At 53.9% G+C, this 26,133-nt stretch overlaps 1 protein-coding gene across 4 annotated transcripts; it reads right to left on the minus strand.

The window, feature by feature from the left end:
* Positions 1-1,175: 1,175 nt before the first annotated feature.
* Positions 1,176-19,126, minus strand: IFT27 (intraflagellar transport 27). Of its 4 annotated transcripts, none has more exons than XM_003364295.5 (7): positions 18,660-19,126; positions 12,174-12,253; positions 11,367-11,426; positions 10,213-10,272; positions 8,065-8,182; positions 7,044-7,153; positions 1,176-1,422 (listed from the first exon to the last, which is right to left on the minus strand). In XM_003364295.5, the coding sequence occupies exons 1-7, from the start codon at positions 18,691-18,693 to the stop codon at positions 1,324-1,326; spliced, it is 561 nt and encodes a 186-aa protein (XP_003364343.1). In that variant the 5' UTR covers positions 18,694-19,126; the 3' UTR covers positions 1,176-1,323. The 4 variants fall into 4 exon arrangements, with proteins under 4 accessions (XP_003364343.1, XP_070110560.1, XP_023487467.2 ...); XM_023631699.2 differs by lacking the exon at positions 1,176-1,422 and adding an exon at positions 5,729-6,467 and having other exon boundaries at positions 18,660-19,106; XM_070254459.1 differs by lacking the exon at positions 10,213-10,272 and having other exon boundaries at positions 18,660-19,106.
* Between the last annotated feature and the right edge of the window lie 7,007 nt (positions 19,127-26,133).

Consider the following 26,133-nt stretch of genomic DNA (forward strand, 5'->3'; position numbering starts at 1 on the left):
TCTTCTGAGAGAATGACTCAGTAGGAAGATCATTGAGTCTACAGTGAGTTCGGGAAGTAATGGGAAGAGAAAGGTGGCTGAGAGGGGCCTGACGTGGGTGACGTCATGTTCTCAATGCCTTTCACTTCTCACGATTACCTTGACGGGCAGCCTAACCGGGTGAGAAGACCTCCACCTGCCCCCTGCCAAGCTCTACCTCCCCTTGGCTAAGTTACTTAATTCTCCGACTCCGGTTGCTTATTTGTGTAAGTGGGGTGATAAGACTACACTGTAAGGCTTAAATTAGCTAATATATGTAATGTGCTTAGCTCATGTAGAGACATGGCAGGTCAAAAACGGGAACCAGAGTCATTTCCATTATCACCACTATCACGTCTGTTTCCCCCCAAGCTGGCGCTCTCTGCATGACATCCCCCAGGCCCACAAGGTGGGAGGCACGGGGCCTGAGGGCGGGTGATGAAGCCCTCCGGGGCACTGGGGCTGAGAGAAGCCGAGAGCCCAGGGTGAGGGTGACAGTCAGAAGTGGCCTTCGATGCCAGACCGCGGCCCGCAGCCCTGAGGTGAAAGGCAATGCGGAACTGCCGTGGGTCTTGAATCAGGGAGTGAACTGATGAAAGTGGTGTTTTAGGGAGATTAATCTGGCAGCAGAGACAGGACGGAAAACAGTCGAGCTCAGCCTGAAGAATTATGACTGCTGCCCAGCTCAGTGGGAGGCGAGGCATTAAAGGAAAGTGGCCTCGTTCTTGGCTCCCTGGGCGCTCAGGGTTCCCGGCAGCTGGGAGGGGCTGGGCCCCTGGCTAAGAAAGAGGCAGGAAGGGAGGCCGGCAGAGGGCACTATTTTGTCAGTGACAGTAGCCCCTGCAAGGGAGGGAGGTCATCTGGACAGTGGAAGAGGCGGCAAAGGGGCCTCTGGTGGGATAAGGGGAGGGCTGTCCACCCCTCAGCCAGGCGGCAGTCCCAGGCTGAGCATCTCGACTGTAAGCCAATTCCAGCCCCCGCTCCCCCCGTGGGGTCTGCTCTCAGCGGAAGGCCATTCAGGGAGGGTGGCGCCAGCCCCACAGGAGGCAGGGCGGCCAAGGTTCCCATGGGCCCCTGGGGCTGCTCTGGAACCCGCAGCCCAAGTGCAGAGCGGCAGCGGGGCTGCCCCGGCCAGGAACGGAAGGAGCCGCTGCTGCTCTAGTTTCTCCTCATTTTATTTCAAGCCGTCATGATACATTGGAAGTGCTGAGGTGACTCTATTTTCTCTCCTCTTCCAAGAAGCCGCAGCCTGCTGCGGGGTTCCCAGCAGCACCGCACTGTCGCAAGGAGCCACCACCCCAGCCCTCACGCCAGTGCGTGGAAAACCTCCAGCTTCTCCCGGTACAGGCGGTGGAACTGCCTGGCCAGACAGTGGAAGGGGGCTTCGCAGTTTTCCATCTCCTTCTGTGGAGACAAGGCCAAGAGGTCGGCTGTGTGACTGTCCTTTCATCGCACAGCAGCACTCGCTCTTCTCACTCAGCCAGGGCTGCCCACATCCCGCCTCCTTTCACCTCCGCACCATTTGGGCTGGCTACTATCTCGATGCCCTTTTTACAGGAAGGAAAGAGAGGCACGGAGAGATGGAGGCAGCTTGCCACAAGCCACACCCTCGTTAGTGGTGGAGCCGGGTCTGAACCCAGACTGTTTCTACGGAGCCTGCACTCTGAGCCTCTCAGTGTGTGTGTGACACGACATTAACAGACTTCCTCTCTCGCTTAGTATTAACTGAGGCCCCAAAGGCCGAAGCAAAATGACAGACGGCAAGGACCCCACGCTCTGGAGAGGGCCCGAGAGGCTGGGCCCACCCCCCCCCCCCGGGGGGCAGTGCTGTGGCATTGACCCTGGGACCAGCCTCACTCAGCATTGCTCCCCTTCCCCGCAGGCTGCCAGGCAGGAAAAGCGCGGGCGCAGATGGGCACAGACACCCACAGCAGCTGGGCCAGCCCTGCGGCCCACGGCAGGTGCAGGGGGCTGCACTTCCAATCAAGCCAGGAATTTTCAGTCATCCAGGACTGGGCATTTTAATAACCGAAATTATGAATGTTTTGGGGACTAAAAGCGCCCAAAGGGCAGTTTATTATCTGAGAGAGATCAAAAACATTGTGGAACTTGCCCCAGATTTTCTCCAGGGGTGGGAAGAACCAGTCCCACAGGGTGAGCGTGGACAGCTCTGGGGGAAGGAAGACGGCCCCTCTCAACCTAAAGCTATCCTTCTCTGCCTCTCTGTGGGTGCACGCATATTTTTAAATTTTTTAAGGAAATAAGTTGGCAGAAGAAAGTACCCACCACTTTCAAGAGAGGGGCTCCAGCTATGAGTGCACAAAAACCTGGTTTCAAACAACCCTTGGCAGCTGGCAAAGGTGCAGCCTTGATAAGAGGCAAAGAAACATCCCCAAAGAAAGGGAAGAATTTCCACACGGAAGGGCGTTATAGGGTCCGCCAGCTCAGTGTCTGGGGCCCAGGGGTGCAGAGGCCCCACTGGTTGATGCACAGCCCAGCCTAGAATCAGACTCCCCACTTTGAGAAGGGCAGCCTTTCCGCTCTGCCAGCCAAGATCACAGAAACGCGCAGGGGACACCAGCTCCTGTGGGGAGTCACCTGGACTCTGGAGGAGACGGGGCCAAGAGCAGAATCAGAGGCGGCAGGGCTAAGAGAGCGCTGAGCAAGGGGAGGGCCGTTTGCAGCCGAGAGAGCATCTGCACTACGCTCACGGCTGCCAAGGACCAGGAAGCTGTCACTCTCCAGGTGGACATAAGTGAATAACTCAGTTATATCTGCAAGGCACCTGTGGCCATGCAGAGCATCTTGTCCTGGGCAATGCTGATGCCAAAGAGTAACTGTCACATCAGTTGAAAGTGTAGTTAAGTATTGGATGGAAAGAGAATGAGGCCTACGTAGCACATGCACACGAATTCCTAAAGGAATTCGAAAGCTCTTGAAAGCAAGATCTTGGGAGAATGCAGCATAAAAAGTAAGGAATTCGATGGAGGCGAGCTCACCACGGAACGCTCCTGAAATAGCAGATGCAAACTGAACCATTTTGCAAATGCGTTACGAGGGCTCGCCAAGGACAGGAATCCTTTTGTTAAATGACTAATTGTAATCTTGCTGACATACTCTAGAGGAGGTTTGCTTTGCGAGAAGGATCCTCAGAGCAGGCTCAGACTAGCACTCAATCTGGCCTAGAATTCTGCCCTAGAGTCCCCAAGTAGGCTCTGTGGGAGGCCAGAACCCCTTCTAGAAGGTTCTCATGCTGGACAGGCCTGCATTCTATTCCTGGTTCTACTGATCATTAGCTGGGCAACCTGGGAAAGCTACACAATTCTTCTAGGTCTGCTCATCACCTCTAAGACAGGGACAGGAGCGGCTGCCTTGCAGGGCTGTTAGAAGCCTAAATAGATAATGTGTGCAAAACACCTAGCACACAGTAGGTGCTCACTACGCACCAGTTCCCCACCCCTCCCCTTCCTGGGAGGAGAGTCATTCATGTGCATCTTTCTTGAACTTGTTTGTATTTAATATTGTCCAACTTCTTACAGTGAAGAACATTTTTTTAAAAAATTTTAACTTATGTTTAAAAGAAACGCTTTTTAATTTTTGGGCCTGAAAATGTCCAATATCAAGTGGTGTTAGAAAGTCAAAGAGGAGCCACAAAAGACTCCGAATAGCCAACGCAACCCTGAGAAAGAAGAACAAAGTTGGAGGCATCACACTTCCTAATTTGAAACTCTATGACAAAGCTATAGTAATCCAAACAGCGTGGTACTGACATAAAAATAGATGCAAAGACCAGTGGAAGAGAACCGTGAGCCCAGAAATAAACCCCCACATAGACGGTCAACTAACCTTTGACAAGGGAGCCAAGAAGACTCAATGGGGAAAAGACAGTCTCTTCGGTAAATGGTGCTGGGGAAACTGGACATTCACAAGCAAGAGAATGAAACTGGACCCCTATTTTACACCATTCACAAAAATGAACTCAAAATGGATTAAAGACTTGAACTTAAGACCCGAAACCATAAAAGTCCTAGAAGAAAACACTGGGAAGAAGCTCCTTGACATCAATCTTGACAACGATTTTATGGATACGACACCAAGAGCAAAATCAGCAAGCGGGAGTTCATTCAACTAAAACCCTTCTGCACAGCAAAGGAAACAAGCAACCAAAAGGCAACCTAAGAATGGGAGAAAATATTTGCAAACCTTCCATCTGATAAGGGGTTCCTATTCAGAATCTCTAACGAACTCATACAACTCTAAAGCAAAAACACTAACAGTCTGATAAAAAGTGGGCAAGGGATCTGAATAGATATTTTTCCAAAGAAGATATTCAAATGGCCAACACATACATGAAAAGGTGCTTAACATCGCTCGTCACCAGGGAGATGCAAACCAAAGCCACAAAGAGATACCTCTCACACCTGTGAGAATGGCTATGTCGCTAAAACAAGAAATAACAAGTGTTGGAGAGGATGTGGAGAGAAGGGAACCCTCATACACTGCTGGTGGGAGTGCAAACTGGTACAGCCACTATGGAAGGCAGTATGGAGTTTCCTCAAAAAATGAAGAACAGAAATACCATATGACCCAGCAATTCCACTGCTGGGTATTCATCCAAAGAACATGAAATCAACAATTCAAAGAGACTTATGCAGCCCTATGTTCATTGCAGCGTTTTTCACAACAGCCAAGACACAGAAACAACCTAAGCGTCTGCTGACAGACAAACGGATGAAGAAAATGTGGTGCACGCACGTACAGACACACACGGGAATATTATTCAGCCATAAAAAAGAAGGAAGTCCTGCTATTTGTGACAACACGGATGGACCTTGAGGGCATTATGATAAGTGAAATAAGTCAGAGAAAGACAAATACTGTATGATTTTACTGAAAAGTGGAATATGAGAAAACTGAACTCCTGGAAACAGAGAGCAGACTGGTGGCGGCCACGGTTGGTAGGGATGGGAGGAATGGGTGAAGGCGGTCAAAGGGTACAAAGTTCCAGTTTTAAGATGAATAAATTCTGGGGATGGAATTAAAAATAAACAAAGTCGAACAAACACGTAGGCGCCTCCTTTCGGCCTGCAGGCCGACTGCTGTTGCATTTCCTAAGAGGGAGGATATGAGCTTGGTGTCAAGACTTGGCTGCGTCTCAAACAGCATTTGGTTATATTTCCTTTTTAATTACAGCTTTCTTAACCGAGCTGCTGGTGGTGCCTCTGTCCGCATCAGCTCAGGGGGGACTAGTTAACTTGTACAGTTAACACCAAGCGCTTAACTGCAGCCTCCTCACGCATAATTTATACCCACCTGCTTCCACAGCGTAGCAACTCACACCTGAGCGGAGCTTAATCACAACGCCCTGTGGCCTTTGGTGACTAATGTGCTGGGGGTGGGTGTTAATTTTTGAGTTCCATCAAGAGTTCCGGGGAAAAGAAGCGATTGGGGTGAGGAGGCAATTTCACAAATGTGAATGGAGGAAGAGGGAATACGAAAATGCCGTTTGACGTGGGGAGCAGGGCTGCCCGCTCTGCTCGAAGCCGAGAACCCTCCATCCGGTGAAAGCTCCCTAATTTGAACTTCATTAATTTAGCATTTGTGATAACTGGGCCAGAGGCAAGAGCGATGCTTATCTTTGTACAATCTACGACGGGAATACGAGGATTTAGTAAGTAATAACGGTATAAACAAGACAACTAAGGGAACATTTATACTTAAAAAGCTAACATTTATTGAGTGTTTACTACGCACTAGACTTTGCGCTAAGTGTTTTTATATTCGCCATCCGCCTTAACTCTCATATTTGTTACTCAATGAGGGGTGTGTTTTCTCGCCTCCATTTGGCAGGCGAGGAGCCTGAGGCACCGATGGGTTCGGTAAGGTGCCGAGAGCCCCACAGCCAGCCCTGCTGCTCACGCCCGAGGCCAGGGCACCTGCCTCCACCCGCCACGCTTCCCTTAAGGAAGCACACGGCTTTGGGGGGATTTAAGAAGTTCACGTCCATACAGCTATTGAACAGCAGCATTTGTCCAGTTTCATAGATGCAACAGAAGCGCCTGTAGCTTCAGTAGAGTTCGAGCAGAAAATGAGCACCAGGCTATTTAGTAACCAGCCCACTGACTCTCCTAGAGGGCCAAAGAATCAGGTCCACAGGCCACAAGGCCAGGAGCGAGGTCCAAGTTACAACCACCGATGCCTCTGGCTGTGCCAGGCCTGGCAGGTCTCAACAGCCCTGGGGGAGGGCACTGCAGCCTGCGCCTGGGCCCTGCTGGCGCTGAAATGGATGTTTCTGGGCTGCTCCTGCAGGGGTGGAGTCTCACACAAGTGTATCCAACTGGTGCAGCCTGGGTCACACGCCTGCATTCCGGCTGCGACCTCAAAACTCCCAACACACGAAGGGGCCACCAGCGCCAGACAGCCAGAATCATGACACAGTGTGAAGGTGCCTGTAACAAGTCACTGACTGTCCCCCTGGACAAGGGCTCCTGGTGACTCTACTGGAGGACACTCTGGCCTGGAGTCACCCTGGGGTTGCAGCAAAGTGGGGACGGGGAGCACCAACGGGAATCCAAAGCCAGGGATCCTAGTCCTGGCTCAACCCTTTACTAGCCCTGTGACCTTGGGCAAGTCACTTCCCCTCGACATGGAAGTGGGAATTGTGGGGCCAGCTCCTGGTTCACAGGACTGATTTTGAGTCTCTGAAATAATGTTCCAACAACACCGCAACCCATAATAGCTCAGCAAATGTCAAGGGTCACCCTAACTGAGCACAACACACTTGTATTTCTCACTAATGGAGACACAACTTCTCCCACGGCTGGCTGGCTGATCTGCTTTATTGTAATGCATGAGCGACTCCTGCTCTATTGAGAAAGATCTTGGGCTAAGAATGTAAACATCAGTTCCAAATTAGACTCTGCACATGGTGGAACGACGACCCAAGGCACGTGAGGTCAGGTGAAAAACCGCTTCCAGCAGAGGCCCACTCCAGACTTGGCTACGCAGCCAGGGGAGATACTCACCACGGATGTTTCAAAACATTCCAGGCCTTGGCCCAGCGCCCAGGCCCGGGCCCGTGCTGATTCCACCACTCGTCTGCCGGCCAGGTCTGTCTTATTCCCCACTAACACACCTATTCAAAAGAAACCACCACATATCACGGTTAACTGTGGCCGTCTGCGAGGACAGCTGGAGAGATAAAAGAGCAAGCATGCTAATTTTCAGGGGCATAAAACATCGTGGGAGAGAGGCTGCCCGACTGGAGGTGGGTGCACGACAGGGAGAGCAGGGGCCCCGGGGGCCGCAGCACGGCAGGCGGGCTCTGCGTTCACACGAGGCTTTGCTCGGCCCTTTTCCTAGACTTTCCGGGTACCTGTCTGCCTCGTCTCCCACGGCGGCGAGCACCGTGAAGGCGAGGGCCAAATTTACGTGACCATTTGTGGTAATTCCTAGCACATGGAGCAGACTTTAAAAATGGTCATTACTACTAATCTAAGGACCGGGCTCAGAGTCAGGGATTCAGAAGGAAATTAGTTCCGTTCGCAGCTGCATCAGCTGCAGCTAATTTTTGAGCCTGTCTCTGGAGATCGCTTTCCCTGGTCTATAATGAGGAGAATTTGTTGATCTCACATAGGGATGAAAAATAAACTGATTTAAAGCATTCAGAAGTGACAAAAGGACTTGAATGTCGACTCGTGCCCACAAACAGGAGAAAATGAGGAATTCTTCCACAGGGTCAGCTTTCTGGAAATAACAACTCAAATTCACATCACGGCCCCTTGCTCCTTATTACCTTGAGTCTCCTTGCGACCCTGCTGGGTGGGTGTCATCTTGCCCGTTGTACAGGCTCACGCAGGGCTGCGAACCCCCTGAGGCTTCTGTGGCCGCTGAGCGGCAGAGCCAGTGTACATCCAGACCATCACACTCCAAGCCCAGGGCATGCTCCTTTTGCGCCCACAGCCACCTCTGCAATGACCTTTTGCTCCTGAGCTTGAAGGACAGAGGCGCTGCTGCGAGAGACGGGCGCCTGTAGCGAGCGCTTACCTGGGAGGCAGGTGCTCGGGATCTGCGCCCGAGCCTTCTCCAGCCACTTGCTGCAGTTGTGGAAGGACTGCTCATTGGTCACGTCGTAGACGAGACACAAGACGTTGGGGCTCTCCCACTGTGCAGGAGGGACAGGACGAGCACATGTCAGCAACAGTGAAAGTGACTTCCGGGCTGGGAGGAAATTTCGCTTTCCAAGGGAGGGGACATGCTGGGGGGTGGCGGAGGGGGGGAGGGAAATGAAAAACCCGAAAGGGGATGTGAGTCAGAAAACTGAGTCACACCCGGAGGCATGAATGGGAGGGCTGGGCTTGGTGGCAGGCACGGTCTAGGTGCAGCGGCTGTCAGAGCTCCATCGGGGCCAGGCTCTCTGCCGGGCGCTTTCTGTGCATCGCTGTGAAACCTCCCAACTTTGCAGGGCTGGTCTAAACATCCCTACTGTGTAGCTGAAGACACCACGTTCGGAGAGGGTAACTGACTTGCCCAGGTCAGACATGCTTCAGAAACAAGAACAGAGACCGGAGCAGGACTTCACGCAGAAATGCTTTTTGGCCTGCCACCGGTTTCATGAATTTCTTCTTGCACTCATTCTTATTGAGGGCCCACCATTATGCATGTTGTTATGTTCTTCTGCTTTGAAGGCCTAAAAGAGCATCGTTTCTCTAATCAGCCAGTCACAGGGAGCTGTTTGCTTGCATCTTCTTAATAAGGGCTGGCTTTTCAAAATGCAAAGGCCACTTTCTGCTTCTCCTGCAGTGTATCAGCCCTCATCCAAACCAGGCTGACAAGTGGACAGGGCACAGTTAAGGACCAATTAAGAACCAGGGCTGTTGCCTTCAGGGGCTGCTCAGGGTCCTGGGACCACCTGCTGCCTGGCAGGGGACACAGGACAGCTCTGCTCAGGCTGTGACGCTTGTCCTGATGCATGTCTCTCTTAGCCATACCCTGGTCTCTGGGGATACCCCCCCACCCCACAATTAGAGCCTGATCTATTTCTGGGGTGCCAGTGGCCTCCCAGGGTGTGAGCGAGAATCCTTTTCCACCCAGTTGTCCTTGGAAGGTCAGCCCAGAATGCGCTCTGGAGGGCCTCCCCTCGAAGGCTACACTGGCTCCCGGAGGGGCCTGGACTGAACAGATGGTCCCCCCACACTTTCCCTCCACAGACAAACTCGAGAACTTTTGCTGGAATCTCATTGACCCCTCTGTGCGCAGAGAGGAGACGCCAGAGCGCGATTTAACCCGACAAATCTCCCTCCTCCAGGCCTCAGTGGGGGAGCCGGGTTAGGCCCGGGATCAAGCCGGAGCAGGGGAGCCTGGGGTCAGGGCTGGCTGGAGCGGGGTGTGGGTTGATCGGGAGCACGTGGCCCTGACTGGCACGGACACCTCTTCCCTTCTGCTGGACAGGGCAGCACCCAGTGCCAGGCCGGGCACATAGTAGGCACGTGGTAAACAACACGAACTGATATATGAAGCCAGCCCTGCGTGAAATTACCATCACTTGATCTATTTCTCTTAGACAACAAAAAGAGGGGAAGAAAACAGTTTCTATTAAAATGTAGCTGTTCTTGGAAAGGCAGGGGAGGGCTCTGGAGAGCTCAGGCCTTCTAATTAGCTCCCTGGCCCAGATCTGCAGAACTGTTACCTTGAACAGACGGACAGCAAGCTGCATCCTGAGAGGATGGCCGGATGTGCCGGTGAGCCCTGGCCGGCAGGAGGGGCACGTCCCACAGCAAACCCCGGTGCGCCCAGGGGCTGGGCCGGGAAGGTGAGGCCCACTACAGGGCCTCCAGGGACCCCCTGGAGGGGAAGGAAAGATGTGCCCCTGTTCTAGGAGGCTGAGGAGTGGGTTGCTCAAAAGAAGGGTGGTCCCAGAGCTGGGTGCTGCAAGCGCTGAGCCACAGGGCTCTAGCACATTTGGAACCCGGTCACTGCAGAGCTGGGGGAGGGGACAATCCCCAGTCACATACATGAGCCATTCCTACTCGCCAAGGGGCCACAAGTCACAAGAATGCCCGTGAAAGATTTTTGCCGTGGCAGCTTCTCTTGGCGGCTGGAGTGCAGGGACATTTCTGTGACACTGCTGTAAGAGGCAAACTGTTTGGTGGGAGGCGGCGGAGGTGATTAGGAAAAAGACCAAACGCTACTTGCCAATTTGTCCAGCATTTCAGAAAACAGCTCCTTGCCGGCAGAGTCAAAAATGAAGAGTTCCTAGAAGCAGAGAGGCATGTCCCAAGAAAGTCTACACGTGGGGAAACCACTGGCTCGCATCACGATACTGCTCTCCGCTCACCGCTGACCTGCCCCCATGGTGAGACACACACACGCCCACGTACACAAATTTTCATATACCCTATCTTTCCCCCAAGGCGGGAGGAAGACGATGGGAAAAGGCACGAGCTCGAGAGTCTGAGAGACGCAGCTCGAGGGTTTCCCACACCGGCCAGCACTTTCCGTGTCTGCGTTTCAGCCCTCCTGACGCCCGGGGCCAAACGCCAGGAAGAAGCCGCCTTCCCACCTGGCAGGACAGAATGCTAAACAGGCTGACGAGCGCTCTGCTTTCCAAAAGGTCACTCTGCGCTGTGTTAACCAAATTGGTCTGCAAATCGTGAAACAATTCTTTGTAAAGGAGGTCACCGATGAGGCCTGGAGAAGGTGCTTAAAGTAGGACAGTCTGTCATCGTTCTGGGATGGCGAGGCTGTGACTCTGGCGGAGGGCACAGGATGACCCCTCCCGCCCCTGTCCAAAGCTTGGACAGCCGTGGGAGAGACCCTCCCCACGGCGGCTGCTCCAGGAAGGCTCCCCTAATTGCCCCCCAAAGCTCCCTCCGGCTCTGGATATCCCTGGCCGGCTCTGCCCCCCGGCACACGCTGTGTGGACGTCAGCACATAATGTGTGCTGCACACAGGGCACTCATCTGACCCCTTCTCACTGCATCCGGGCTGCTTACTACTGTCTTTTGCCCACGGACCTCTTTAAGAAGGTGGTGTTTCTTAAACCTTCTCTCCAGGAAGATATATACAAACACAGCATCTTGCAATTCAGTTTTGAGAGTCGTGGAGGCCCACAGAGGGACCCAGGGCGAGAACCTTGATGCGAGCTGAGTTCTGAGGGCAGGCCCACAGCCCAGTCTCCCTTACCTCCTCTTCTTCGGCCCTCCCCTCCGACGCTTCCCGCATGCCAAGACTCTGTTCCCAGCGCTGACAGGTCTAGGCCAAGTCCTCGCACCGCATCTCTCATGGGGAGGAGACCCTGAGCCCGGCTGGAGCAGCACTGCCCACCCTGGGTCGAGGGCACCACTTACCACACTGTCCCCCGTGTCAGGGACTGGCACCGTCTTCACCACCAAGTCCACCCCTGTTGTCTGCCGAGGAAAACCAAGAACACGTGTCAGAGGGCGCCACGAGAAAAGGCGTCAGAGGGCACCAAGGAAAACCCAGAACGTGCGTGTCAGAGGGCGCCAAGGAAAACCGAGAACACGTGTCAGAGGGCGCCGCGGAAAACCGAGAACACGTGTCAGAGGGCGCCGCGGAAAACCGAGAACACGTGTCAGAGGGCGCCGCGGAAAACCGAGAACACGTGTCAGAGGGCGCCAAGGAAAACCAAGAACACGTGTCAGAGGGCGCCGCGGAAAACCGAGAACACGTGTCAGAGGGCGCCAAGGAAAACCAAGAACATGTGTCAGAGGGCACCACGAGAAAAGGTGTCAGAGGGCGCCGTGGAAAACCCAGAACGTGCGTGTCAGAGGGCGCCGAGAGGCCTGTTACAGGAGGACATGAGGAGCACCCAACGCCCGCAGGCAGATGCCCAGTTTAGGTGTTCGTGTTCTGGACTCACTTTTGGTGCAGAAGTCAGAGAGGACCAATTAATCTCGTCCAACTTCCTGCCTACAAGCAAGCCATCCATGGTGACCAAGTCGACCACCAGCCGGTCTGCTCTGCAGACGGCCCCACGCCCTGTGGCTTGTGGAAAAGCATCTCCACGTGGCCACTGGAGCAGCCTCTCGTCAGACCTCTTAGGGCTTTTTCAAGGATTTTGGGAAGTCACTCCCTGGGGGCCATCTGGTCATTCCCTCGACACCTCGGCCAGGCCTACGAGCCCCACATCTCACCAGGGTGTAGTTCTTCTGGAAGTGGGCTCCGTCGCTGCGGAAGAGCTGCGCCAGGGCCGTCTTGCCCACCGTTGAGTCTCCTGTGAGGGGGAAGCAGAAGAAAAACATTCACTTCCATCCTAATCTGACTCAAGAATCTCCCACTCGAGAACGCTGGGCTAGAAACCAAAAACCACAATGAGTTTTCAGAGGAAGTGTTCTCGATTCTCGAGAGCACTTGCTCTGAGGTCGCTGGCAGGGCATCGGGGCCACGAGACCAGTCTTCAAAGCCCTTGACGGCCAGAGTCACATTTCTTCAAGGGCAATTCTTTCAACCCAAAGAAATGACCCAGAAGGAAACAGAGCTTAAGGAGGGCTTCAGAGCCCTGGAAATAGAACTGACACTCTTCCACTGACGCACGCCCTATGGGGAAAAACTGTCACTTTCCAACGTGAATTTCCTTCGAAGCCTTGAAGGTAGAGGTGTGGCCGGGCGCAGACCCCGAGGCTCACCTGCCTGCTTGAACCCGTGTGACTTCAGAGCCTCCACACTCAGGACCCAGCAAGCTCTTTTTTCAGGGAGGAGGGTGTTGGGAGGGTTTCTGCGTCTGTGAAACGAAGTCAGATGCCAAATTCGCCATCCTGAAATCCATTTCCAGGTGACGTATTCCACCTCCACGCCGGTGTGCCCATCGTGCCCGCTGCAGATCCATCTTCCCAGGGCCTCTCCTCCAATTCTATCTGCAACAGCCACTGGTTCCTCGAGCTCATCTGAGACCCACTGGCTTTATCTCCACGGCTTTCCTTTGTCAGTCGATAGCCTCATACACTGGTACCTCAAAACTAAAGGTTTATGTCACAGTTTCGGTCTGAGATCTGGACCTTTCACAACACTGTTGGGAGCAATTGAATCTGGAGTTCCTCCCCTGCCCCCGAAGGTGCTGGAGGCTCTCTGGGCCCACCCTTAATTGCCCTGGGCCCTCCCCACTCCCTCAGTGATGGCTCTTGCTGTTTTCACTGGCAAGGCCTTTTCCCCCTCCAGAGTCCCACACTGACTCTGCCCCATTGCCCTGCCCTGGCGGAACACCTGTCTCCTGCTGTCTCACGCCCCTGACCCTGAGTAAGTTCCCGCCATGCTCTTGGCCTCTGACTCGCATCCTTCGGGACCATCTCTTCACCGTCGCTCCTCACTGGACTTCTTGAGAGCCTGCGGCTCTGCTCACTTCTCAGTTTTGACTTTTCCCCCTGGATAATGTTCTCTCGTGAGACAATTACTCCACTACTCGTGGCATTTCGTTTCATGTGAACTCCTCCACGTGCGAGGGAGCTACGCAGGTCTGGGTTCTCGATTTGCCACCACTTCTCAGAAGGGAAGCAACACAGGTGAGCCTACTCACACGATCCCCTTCACTCCCTCCCAGCCCCCTGCCCCCACCACGGGGACCGTCACTAACGTCATTTGACAGATGAAGAACTGAGGCGCAGAGAAGCTGGGTAACCAGCCTGGGATTGCAACACTATGCAATCTCCAGCAGACCCCACTCCCTTCCTAGAGCTCAGGGACACTTTTGACCCATTTTTAACACTGCTCCTTCAGGCCCTCATCACTGCAGCCTTCCCTGACATCAGAGGCAACCACAGGCTGGACTGGACCGTCGCTGGGTACCATCCGTCTTGGAGCACACAGAGCACATGCCTTCCCTCCGTGCGTGACGGCTGCCTCCAGCCTCCTGACTCCAGTTTTCCCTCTGAGTCCAGTTGGAAACAGGCTCTTCGCGCTTGTGAAAATCCCCACCGATTTGTTCTGGTTAATTTCATAAATCTTTCTTCCGCCTGTCAGTCAGAGACACCCACACTTCCGGAAAACCTCCGGCGTCGGCTGAGAAGGAATCCAAGCCCAGGGAGGGAATCACCAATAAACATGTTTGCAGAGCAACAAGACGACAAGTGCAAACTCAAACAGCACAGAGAAGAACCAAAGCGGCTGAGGGCACAACGAGGAAAGAAACACAGCGGGCAGATGTCCCCTGGGCTGACGCTGCACCCAGGGGTGACAGCAGGGCGGACACTGCTGGACAGAGATGGACAGAGGGGGTGACGCCTGCACAGGCATGATGCAAGGTCACCCGTCACCTCATAGTCGTCAAGTCCAGTGGCTTTTTCTCTCTGAAGGATGAGTCAGCCTGCAGCAGCCCCTCCTTCCTGAGCCCTCTGGCCCCGCGGCCCTGGTGACCCTGCGCCAGCCTGGTTCTCCCTCCACTTTGGCCACCTTCCTGCCTCCTAAACATGGGTGCTCCTGCGGGTCTGTCCTTGGCCTTCTGCTCCCATCTACTCTCATTGCCTTGACTGTCACTTCTCAGGCCAGGTCTCTCTCCCAAGCTTTGTCTGCGCTTCCAACAACCTGTGGATGTCTCCACTGGAATGGTGGGCCTTCCCCAATCTCAGCCTGTCCACAGCCAGGTGCCTGGGTGCCAAGTGGTCTCACTCACCTATCTCACTTGTTCTGTTCATGACATCACCATTTGTTCTCACCGCCCGTAGACTTCACCCATGGTCACCTCTGACCGCTCCTTCTCCTCCTTCCCGGGCCCAGCTGGTCTCCTCTTCATCCCTGACATCCTCTGCTGGGTCCCCAGCCCACACTTCCTTCGTTGTCACTGATGACACTGCCCTGGTTACCTCTGACCTCAGACCTGGCTTTGTCGCAGCCCCAAACCCACCCGTCCATGCTCTGCCTTGTGATGCTGGGCTGGGACTCTGCAGACACGTTTCTCCTTTCCTGGGGGCTTCCCGTCAGGTCGTGCCAACACGAGTTCCAGAGCAAGACTGGAAGGCTGGAGGGGCCGATGGGACTTGCTCCTTCCTACTTGCTTGTTGTCTCTCTTAGCATCATCCTAGCAATGGCCCTCACCCCAGCAGCAGTCGTTGGTGGCTGTCTCCCGTTTGTTTTGTTTTGTTTTGCGCTCCCAGACCAGTCTTATCACACCCGATCAGAGACGCCAGCACCACTGAGCGGTACCCCTTCCCAGAGGTCTGCATCCTGGTCACCAGGGCCCTCCTGAGCTTCAGGGTCCTGATAACCCCCCTCTTCCCTCTGCTCCCCCAGCCCTGGGATGAAATCCTTTCCTGCAAGTTACTCTCTGTGCCACCCTCCTGTCCCCTTTTGCCGTTCCAGTCCTCCATACCTGGTTAATTAACTGCCCACAGTAAGTCCTGTGGAAAGACCTAGTTTCTGCTTTTTGCCTGGACCCTGACTTACGTACCCCTCCTTGGTACATATGCACCACTATGTACATATGCATTTGTGCGCCACTCACACACAGACCCTCAGGATGCTCTGGAATCGATCAGTTTGGTGGCATCTTGCCCTGAACACAGGGCTGAGCTCCCTGCCAGTGGGCAATGGGTCCTAGTGATCCATGGCACGTGGTGGCCTCACACGCTGGGTGACTGAATTCCTGAGGGGCCAGCGCAGCCGGGCAGTGCCCCCTGTCCAGAGGTCTGGATCCCAGCTCTGTGGGGTTCTTCTTCAAGCCTCTGACCAGGCCAAGCTCTCTCGACCATGCCTGTGTCATCTCAATGTTGTCTTTGTGCTTTTCCAGGTCTCCAACACCAGCGAAACCAATTCCACAGATTAAAATTCCTCTGTTGAGATGCCTGATGTCCTGTTTTCTTGAGTGAACACGCTCCCCAGCCAGCCCTCTCTCCTGTTTGTTTTTCTCCCTGCTCAAAGCCACCCTTTGGGCCTCAACAGGTGGACCCTCATAGCCCAGCACTTTCATCCTGTCACGCTCCCTCGCAAAACCCGCCAAGGATTCCTTCCCCTGCACACCCCCTCCTCAGGCAGCCCCTAGCCCACCCTCCAACTCTCCCTCCAACTCTCGCTTACCCAAAATCTGGGCTCTACACTCCTATTGTCCTGATCTCTGAAAATCCCTCCACGATGACCTCCTTCCAGTTCTCTCCAAGCCAAGACTAAATCCTGCTCCTCTTCTGCAGCCGAAGCTCAGAGGACGTTCTTCCCACACGGCCTCTGAAGGTCAGCCCTCCCTGCTCCGCCTGCACCTGCGTGGCTAACATGGCTCATGGCTGGGAGCAGGAGACGATGTCAGAGCAAAGCCCCGGGAGGCAGGGTTACCATCCCCACATATACTGACAGGCGGTATTTCACAGCACCTAGGCCCAGACTCCGGCTCCATCACTGACTAGCCGTGTGACCTCGGGTCAGTAATCTCTCTGGGCCTCAGCTGCCACATCTACTAAATGGGGGTAACAACAGCACCTATTTTACAGAACTGCTTAGAGGATTTAATGAATTAATATGTACAGTGCCTGACATCTATTAAGAAATATTTAAATAAAATCTAGATCAATCAAGTGTTTTCTCTCTTCACCTGAAGCAGAACAATTAACACCTGTGCTGTGAGGTGTTTCTCTGGTCCCTGGTACACGAAGGACATTCGATTTCTGTCGGCTGCCTTGGAAGGGACGACGCACACCAGTGCGTCCCTGAGTGGAGGGGCGGCCTGATCCCTCCTTGTATTCTCACTGCACCTTGCCTGGTGACTCACGCATAGTAGGTCCTCAATAAAAATCTGTTGAATGGACGAGCACTCGAATTAAGTATCAGGTCCCTCGGTGACGAGTTATGCGAGAGGAAAAACAGACAGACTAAGCCTGTGAGGGGAGTGTGGCGGGGGTGGTGTGGAGACGGAGAATTTGGGGGGGGGGTGATGGGAGGCTGACTCACTGTGCTGAGGTCTTTTGGCCCCTGTAAACTTCCAAGAGGAGACACTCCAGAGGCCTCGAAAGGAGGCTGCAGACCGAGGGCTAGGCTGGAGTTCAGGAATCACTTACTCAGGCAGTGGCTGAAGTGAGGTCAAACAGTACCCGAGGGAACGAGTGTAAAGAAGGGCAAAGAGTCTAGAATCGAGGCTTGAGGACGCTACAGCTTGGGGGCTAAGAACAAAGCCCTGGACACCAGATCACCTGGATCTAGATCCCAGGTCTGCTGTACCCAGCTGTGTGACCCATGGCAGGTGTCTTAACCTCTCTGGGCCTCAGCTGCCCCATCTGTAAATGAGGATGACGATAACACCGACCTCACAGGATTGTTGTGAGGATTCAGCGAGACAGCCTGTGGTGAGGCTCTAGCACAGTGCTGACACATGGAAGGTACTTAGTAAGTTGGCCCCATGATGGAAGCTGAATTAAAAAAAGAAAGAAGAGAAAGAAGAGTCAGAGAAGTCCAATAAAAAAAATCTAGCTTCAGAAAATAAAAACGTTCCCACCTTATCCATGAGGAAACTGAGGCTTTTCCAAGATGCCACAGCCAATCAGAGAAAGAGCCAGAATGATTTCTGTGGCACAATACTGCCTCCTCTGGCACTCTGGAAACTAGGGGCCTCTCTGGAGAACCACTAATTTCTTTTGCTGCAGTGTGATTTGAGCTACTGCTGTCAGTCATCTTTCCGTGTGACCCTTTTATGTCCAAATTAGAAAAGTCATTAAAAATATCATCTCTTTTCAGTCTGGAAGAGAGGAATGAAAAAAGAATCTCCTTTTCCTCTACATAATTTCTCACCATTCCTTCCTGAGCTGGTCAGGGAACCCTGGAGAGGTCGTAGGTTTCAACGGTAACACAAGCTAAGAGTCTGGGAGTTGGGCAGGTGTGGGGGTTGAAATCCTGCCTATGACCTTCCTTCTCTAGGGGGTGACCTTGGGCGAGAAAGGTCACCTCTCAGCACCTCAGTCAGATGGGAACAAGACAGCACCTACCCCCACGGGCTACGGTGGGAGGGTTAGATGAAATACATGTGCCTGGCATGCGGTAAGGAGCACATACGTTCTGTGGTCCAGGTCTATAACCCTGGCAAATGTTTTTCTAAATGTGCAGACCGATAGAATGAGAGCACCACAAATGCGAATGTCACATATTCATTCATTCTACAAATATTTACTGAGTACCTACTATGTCCAGGTATTGTTCTGGGTGTTTGGGACACATCAGGCAACAAAGATTCCTGCTTTTGGGGATGTTTATGCCCTCCTGAGCACGGGCAACCCAGGAACTTTGGGTCTTAAGGACAACACACATGGGCCTTCTGCAAACTCCAGGCGACTGTATGTCACTCTCTCCTATCCCTGTTATCAGAGGGGAAGGGGTCAACGACCCCCCTGATGCTTAGCTTTGGGGAGCAGCACATGCGTTCAGGTGAAGCACTTATGGTGTGCCTAGCCTAATTTTTAACGAGACTACTCCTCCTGAGTGCAGCTCAGACTGCAGAAGGTGGTCTCAGAGTAGCCAGGCAGCGGGAAAATGAGCAGGAGCCACAAATGCGCTCTGGAAGAGAATTCTTCCAGCCCAGTGGAATTTGCTCCATCGGTAATTGCAGTAACACACCTTGGGGAAAGAGGGCAGACAATTTACGCGAACAAAAGCTCTCGATGACTTAGGAAGTCGCTGGACTCCGGAGACTGTACTCAACCACAAGTTTTCAGACTCACCTGCCAGGATGCATTTGGCTGCCAGCTTCACCATGGTAACCAACCACCTCCAAGGACCAGACAGAGGAAGAGCGGCGGCTGGAGGAGTTGGCAGGCCTGCCTGAGAGGGGAAGTCAGGAGGGCTGACGCTCAACGGGCTGTGGCCGCGGTGGGGACGGGGACAAGGGGTCTGGACCCGCTGGGCTGCGAGCGGGGCGGATAACAGGAGCTAGGGTTCGGGCAGGGAGGGAAGGGAGCGCCAGATTGGGCCCAGCTCAAGGTCTCAGAAGGTGGCCTGCAAAGGTGCGAGCGAGGCGGCGCGGCCCCCGTACCGGCCCAGCCCCTGGCAGCGGGGACCTGGAAGAGCGACCCCGCAGCCCTCCCAACACCAGCACCGCGCCAGCCTCGCTCGCCAGGCAACCATCGCCCCCTGCCCCGCCTCCTCCTCTTCCTCCCTGGCCATCGATTGGCTGCCGCCAAGAGCTCCCGCCCCGAAAGGTTCGCGAAGGCCAGTGGGAGGAGGGGGCGGGACTAGCATCCCTTTCCTGTGAGACAATTCGTAGCGACATCTGCTCCTCAAGCTTAACCCGCTTGGCGAATGGTTGAAAGAGATGTCAATCATTTCCACCTCCCGCACCCGCACCGCCGGAAAGTTCAGGGAAAAGAACTCCAACCTCGTGTGGCCAGAGGCAGTGATAAAAGAAGCTTTCTGATTGGCCAGAGGCTGGCTCAGCCCATCTCTGGGAGGAATGGGGATTAGCCTCACGCCCCTGCCCTTCTGGAAATGGGTTCGCCCACGAGGCCCCTCGGCGCGCGCGAGTCTGCAGCGGCGCCTGCGCAGTAGAGGAGGGCGCAGTTGCCCGAGCGGAGCTCTGAGCGGCTTTGACGTCGCGGAGGTTCTTGTCGCGCCCCCAGCTCCCGGGTTCCGGCAGCGCGGCTGTGAGGTGCATCCAGAAATCCAGTCCTTGCCCCGCATCCCGCAGGGAAATCTCATTTTTCAAGCCCAGGGATGTTGTGAGCTTTAAAGTCCAAAATATGAAAGTGTTTAAAGTGATGTCTGTGAACAGAAGGGAGGACAAGAGAACTCGGATGAGGGTGAGGTTGGACTCAGGCATTTGAAGTCATACTTCCTCTGGGCGCGTTTCCTCTCTTGGAAAAGGGAGCACGTACCACATTTGGATGACAGCGGGCATCCAGGGCGTTGCCCCGCACACGGGAGGCTCCGTCCACGTCTGTTGACTTTCCCGAGAGGCCCCTCTTGCTCTGCAGTCAGGAGCCCAGACTCAAATCCCTGCCAGCTTGCGGGGCTGGGCAAGGCGCCTCAGCCCTGAGCCTCTTTCCTTGTCTTGAAAGATGGGCTCGTAGAACCCACCTTACCGGTTGTCCTGAGGACTAAAAGAGAGAAAGGATGTGAGTCCCTGAGACATGGTTGGTGAGTGTTGAGTGGAAGAATGAGAAGAAACTTATCTGGACAGATCTGGTTTATCGTCACCATCATAGGTTGGCCAGAAGCCCCGTGTTCTCACTCCTGCTGAGCCCCCTGGGGTGGCTGATGCTGAAAGGGAAGAGCAGCGCCCCCGGAAGATGCCTGTGCCCTGGATTCTCCATCACACGCCTTTCGGTCACCTGGGTCTTCTCTCAGCTGCTCTGTGTCTTAGTGTGGCTGCCAGCCTTGTGCAGGGCCACGGACACACACACTCTACGAACTGCTATGAAAGTTTCAGCCCTAAATTCCAGGTAAAACAACGCAAGTCGTCTGGAATTTTCTTTCCTGGGGAATCATTCCTGGTGTTATGGTTAAGACCTGTATCGCCTTTGTTCCTCTTACCTAGGTTTCTTCTTTAGAGACACCGTGCGAGTCTGTCTCAGACACCCCAGGCCTCGATGAGTCAGAAACCCTCTGCCTGGTCTTCCTGCCTCCCCCTCCAGGCTGTCCTGTTCACCGTGACCCCATTAATCCCTTACAGGACCCCTGGAGTGAGTCACCCTTCCGAGGCAGCTCCAGGGAGCTGAGACTCTGAGATCCCTCTGGGGGTAGCCTCTGGAGCCTGTTTCCTCATCTGCAGGGGGCGTTGTAATAGCTCCTCCCACGTGGGGCTCTCCTCTGCACCACATGCACTCTCTCTCCCCCTTGCATTGCTGCTGCTCGGTGTGGTTTTAGTCAGCACCATTGTAAGAGCATTTTGGATCTTTCTAGAGAGGCAGCAAACCCTTATAGTGAATTGTACCCCTCCCCCCACCATCCCAAGGGCCTTCTGTACGTTCTTGATGACTAAATGGCAGCTGCATGACGGAGAGTCACTGGGTCCAAGGCGGTCGGAGAGTTTTGGAGCCTTGAGGGTCCTTGAGAAAATCTAGTCTAACCCCATCTCAAGCAGCTATAACAGCTCAAGCTGCTCTGTATTGAGCACATACTGAATGCCGGCCTCATTCTAAGTGCTTTAAAGGATTCATTAATTTAATATTCATGTTCATATTTGATATTCACAATAACCCCCGTGAGGCTTGTATCATCTCCATGTGATATATGGGAAAACTGAGGCCCAAATGAGGTTAAGTCAAATGCCCAAGGTCACAAAGCTAGTGAATAGCAGAACTGGGAATGGAGCACGGGTAGACCCTCGGACCCCTCGCCCAACGGGGACGTCTCCTGCCACTGACTCCTCTCACACTTCCTCCCGTCCTGGAGTAAATATTCACAGAGTTCCTCACAGTCCTAGTGCTCGCTGGTTGAGCGTTATATGCCAGGCACGTGCTGAACTCTTCACATCCTCTCTCTTCTTTGATGCCCTGACTCTGGAGGGTGGAAACTCTCATTGCTCCACTTTAACAGGCAGGGAAACTGAGGTCCACAGAGAGCCGGAGGTCAGGCAACAAGTCAGCTGGAATCAGAACCAGCCTCAGGTCTCCTGCTCCTGGGACCCGTGTGTTTTCCCACTGCCTGGTGTAGTCTTTCCCGTTTCATTAGTAAGCTTTTCTTGAGGGCCTCCCCGAGGCCAGGCACTGAGCTGGGGCTGCAAAGTGGAGGAGGTGACAGAGTTCCAGGCAGTCCTCGCAGATCGCGGCCACGTGGGAACGCCGGCCGGTGTTGCAGCTTCCTGGATTTTCTAGAAGAGCAGGGAATCTGGATTTTTGTGTGAAATCCCCAGACTCTCAATTTTGGCAGTGAGCTCAAATTTAAAACACTGCAGGTGCAGTAGAACATGTTTGTTGACTGGTTCAACCTGGGGGCTGCCCGTTTGTGACGTTTAGTCGAGAAAGAAAGACAAATGTGTGGACAAATCCATAGGACGTGAGTGGATACAGGGCCCCCAGGGCACCCCTAACCCTGAGTAGCTAGAGGGGAGTTGGGAAGATATTCTGGAAGGAGACCCTTGAAGAAGGGGTAGGAGTTTACAAGGGGGAAGGGGATCCTGGGTGGAACAGCACGTGCAAAGGCACAGAGTTGTGGCATTGCCTGAGCTGTGGAGAATGTCAGGTGACACCCTTTGCTTGGGTGTGAACAGGAGACTGATAAGAGATAGGTGTGACCCAAGCACCGGCTTGAAGCCAAATATACAGCAGAATGGCAAAAGAAAGGGAGGCAGGGCCCAGCATCAAACGGTCTTTGAAGAATTCTTTCAACAAATACTCTCTTGAGTCCTTACTAAGCACCATGGACAGAACCATCCTCGTCGCTGTTCTCCGGGAGCATCCAGCCCAGTGGGGAGGTGGACAACCGAGCCATGATTATCTATGACTGCTGTGGCAAGTGTCGAGTAGGAAAGAGCTTGTTGCATGAAAGAAAAATATTCTACACTGTGATCCCTGGACCAGGCATCAGCATCACACAGTGACTTGTTAGAGCCCAAGTGAACACTGCAGGTGGCATCCACAATCTGTGTTTTCATGAGCCTTTCTGGTGATTGGCGCCTGAGCTAACATCTGTTGCCAATCTTTTTTTTTTCTCCCCCTTCTTCTTCTCCCCAAAGCCTCCCAGTACATAGTTGTATATTCTAGTTGTAGGTCCTTCTGGTTGTGCTATGTGGGATGCTGCTTCAGTATGGCCTGTTGAACAGTGCCATGCCCGTGCCTAGGATCCAAACCAGTGAAACCCTGGGCCACCAAAGTGGAGCACAGGAACTTAACCACTTGGTCATGGGACCGGTCCCTTCTGGTGATTCTGATGTGGGCTCTTGTCTGAGAACTGCTGCTCCTAGGTCATGCCAGGACCCATCTTTATCCCCTTTTTCTGGTTGTTTTACTGTTTCTCAAACTCTTAAAGACCCTTCCTACCTCAGGGCCTTTGCACCTGCTGTTCTCAACAGGGTGACATGACTCTTCCCCTCATGACCTTCTGATCTTTGGTTGAATGTCATCTCCTTGAAGAAGCCCTCCAAAGCACCCCATTTAAAGGATCGCCCCCAACCCATCAGCCTCAATGTTCTTGCCTTTCTTTACTTTCTCCACAGCACTGCCCCATATTATGTTCCATTTGGACTTGTCTGTCTGTTTAGTATCTGTCTCCGTCCTCTAGAAGGGAGGCTTCATGAGAGCAGACATTGGTCTGTTCTGTCCTCCCAGCGTCTGGGACCGTGCCCAGCCTGGCGAGATATTCAGCAAATATTTTAGAATGAATGAATGAATCTCATAGGATTTGCCCTTCTGGTCATTCATTCATTCAACAAGAACCAATCTTGAGCATCACTTCTTGTGCAGGTAACCGGCTTATTTCTGGAAGGGATGTCATGGCCATTCAGATGGGGGCAGCCTGATGCCTGGTCCTCCACCCTCGCATCCTCCCCCCGCCCCCCATTGCACAGCCAGCTCCAGATCTGTAGAACCTACAGATCCAACAGACCCTACAGACCTGTAGGCTCCGTGGAGGAGGGGTTAACAGCACTGCTCCCCAAGGCCAGGGACAGGGCCACTGGGCTGGTCAGGAAGCAAGGGCTTTGGGGGAGAAGGAGGCGGGGAGGGAGCTGCTGACGAGTCGTTCCTGGGGACTGTTCAATCATCCTGGGGTTGAATGCTTCCCGACAGCCCTGACAAGGAGCACGCGTCTGAGCTGCAGCTCGGTGCCAGGGACAGCGCGGTGCACCCGGGATCAGGGTTCTCACTGCAGGCACAGTCCCTCCTCCGTCGCTCAGGGCCGGGGCCGCTCCCCGGAGCCCCATTGCTTGTAGAGTGTACTAGCGGGGTCGTCGGTGGATGCAAAATAGTCGCTTTGGGTAAATAAGAGGCTTTAGGGGACGTGCGTGGGGAAGGCCTCTTGAGGGTTATCTGGCATGGATCCTCAGGAGTAATATCTTTCGTACATTAGAGCGGATTTGCTGTAATGCCTTCATGTCAGAGGGCGACGCAGAAGAGAGGGCTGGGAGAGTCGTAGGAGTGGCGTGTATTTAGATCGGGATTTCTCCGCCTTGGCACCGCTGACATTTTAGATCGGCTAATTCTCTGTTGCGGGGGCTGTCCCGTGCATTGTAGGATGTCTGGCTGCCTCTCTGGCCTCTACCCACCGGATGCCAGAATCATCTCTCTCGTTGTGACAACCCAGAATGCCTCCAGATATTGCCAGGTGTTCCCTAGGGGGCAAAACTGTCCATGGGTGAGGACCACTGAGGTATGAACTCAGTGAGTAGGGAATATTGATTCTTAAAATTGAAATCTGCAAGGACTGGGGCTCAGACTGTCGGTGTGAATCCTGCTTTGCCTTGTAAGGTTTGTTTCCCCATCCCTGCTCGCGTGGGTGCCTCAGGACGAGCTGAGTTAACACACGTCAGGGGTCTAGGACAGCGCCTGACAAATGGTAAGGCTCCGTATACACCAGCTCTTCTGAACAGCCATTGGGATGCTGATGAATGCCCCTAGGGTGAGCCCTCATGCAGCCGTGGCTTCTGTTTTGCAGTTTCCTATAACGCGCTGTGTTGCATCTGCCTTCTGGGACACCGCCTTCTGCTGGTAATGACCTTCGCTGTTCTCGTGGGCCTGGTTGTTTATGCCTCGCTGATGTGGTGCTTGGCGGTGGTGGCCATCTCGGTAAAGGGCAGAGGGAATGTGACTGACTCACTTTCTGCGCGCCCGGAATGCAAAGTGCAGCCCTGAGTGGTGGCCGCGGAATCGCGCGGAGGCCGTGATGTCCTGATGGCGTCAGCAGAGGGCAGCAGGCGCCGGGACAATGCCGGCTACAGGGGCCCCTGAGCGCTGCCTGTCGTGGTTTTGATTTACTGCGAGGCTGCGTGTATTTAAAGTTGAGTAAATCATCCCTCCTGAGCCGCGGAGGCTGTAACAGCCCGCGATAGCTCATCTGCGGGAGCCGGGAGCTGCTGTTCTAGAACATTCCACATTTAGCATGTCTATTTCCCATGGCTCCCTCTGAACGTAGGCCAAATTCTGCTAGGGGTAAAGTTAAGCTCATTCCCGTTGCTCTACTTTTTCCCCCCACTTTCTGCTCGCCTCACCCTGTCCTGTCCCGTCCAGTGACACAATGCCTTTCCCAGGTAGCCCCCCAAGCAGCTGCAGCCCAGGGTCACCCCGTCTAACCATGTTCTTGCCCCCTCCTCCTAAAAACTTAGCAGTCCAGAGCCTCGCTCTCTCATCGTTCCCCTGAATCCGCTCTTGACCCTCCCCACTGCATTTCCCACCCAGCTGCCAGGCCGTCTTTAAGATGTTAAAATAGCAGAAGCTGTCACACACGCTCTGCTGCACTTTGCTTTTTCCATCTAAGGATATACTTTGGGGAGTTTCCACGCTGGCACCCAGAGGGCCCCTTGTTCTTTTTTAATGGCTGTGTCCTATTCCGCTGAGAGAGTGGGCTTTCTCAATCTTGTCCTATTTCCACTGCAACCCCCCCGAAGGCTTCCTGCTGTCCTTGGGGTAAGGTCTGCTTTCCCCACAGAGCTGTCCAGCCTAGTGCGCAGGCCGTTGCCTGCCTCCAGCTTCATCTCGCGTTCTGTGCCCAGGGCAAGCTGGCTTTCTCCGTCCTCAAACCTGACCTGCCTCTCCTGCCCCAGGGCCTTTGCCCCTGCTCTCCCCTCCTAACCTAGTTGGCTCCTACTGTGCTTTTCTCAGCTCAGACATCACTTGCTCCACGTGTCCTGTACATTCCATCATAGCCATGACCAGGGTTTGTAGTTATTGGCAGTGTAGCACAGTGGCTAAGTCACAGGTTCTAAGGCCAGACTCCTGGGGTTCAAATCCCAGCTGGGCCACTTCATCGCTGTGTGACCTTGGGCAGCTTACCATCCCTCTCTGCCGAGTGGTATGGGAACAATGATAGACCCTTGGTCCTGGGCTTTTGTGGTGAGGATTCAATGATGGGGTGAGTAGCCCAGGGTGAGCCTCTATGAGCGTGGTGACAGGAGCACAGCTCTTTCACCCTGCGTGCAAACTCCTGGGGGAGGGGCCGTGTCTCCTTTGCAGGGGTCGCATCCAGTGCCTGGGATGGAGTAGGAATTTTGTAAATATGGGCTAAACCTGCGGGGCATATTCACACGGGAGAAAGCCTCTGGAGGAA

Source organism: Equus caballus, chromosome 28 (genome assembly GCF_041296265.1).
Source record: "Equus caballus isolate H_3958 breed thoroughbred chromosome 28, TB-T2T, whole genome shotgun sequence".
Lineage (NCBI taxonomy): Eukaryota > Metazoa > Chordata > Mammalia > Perissodactyla > Equidae > Equus > Equus caballus.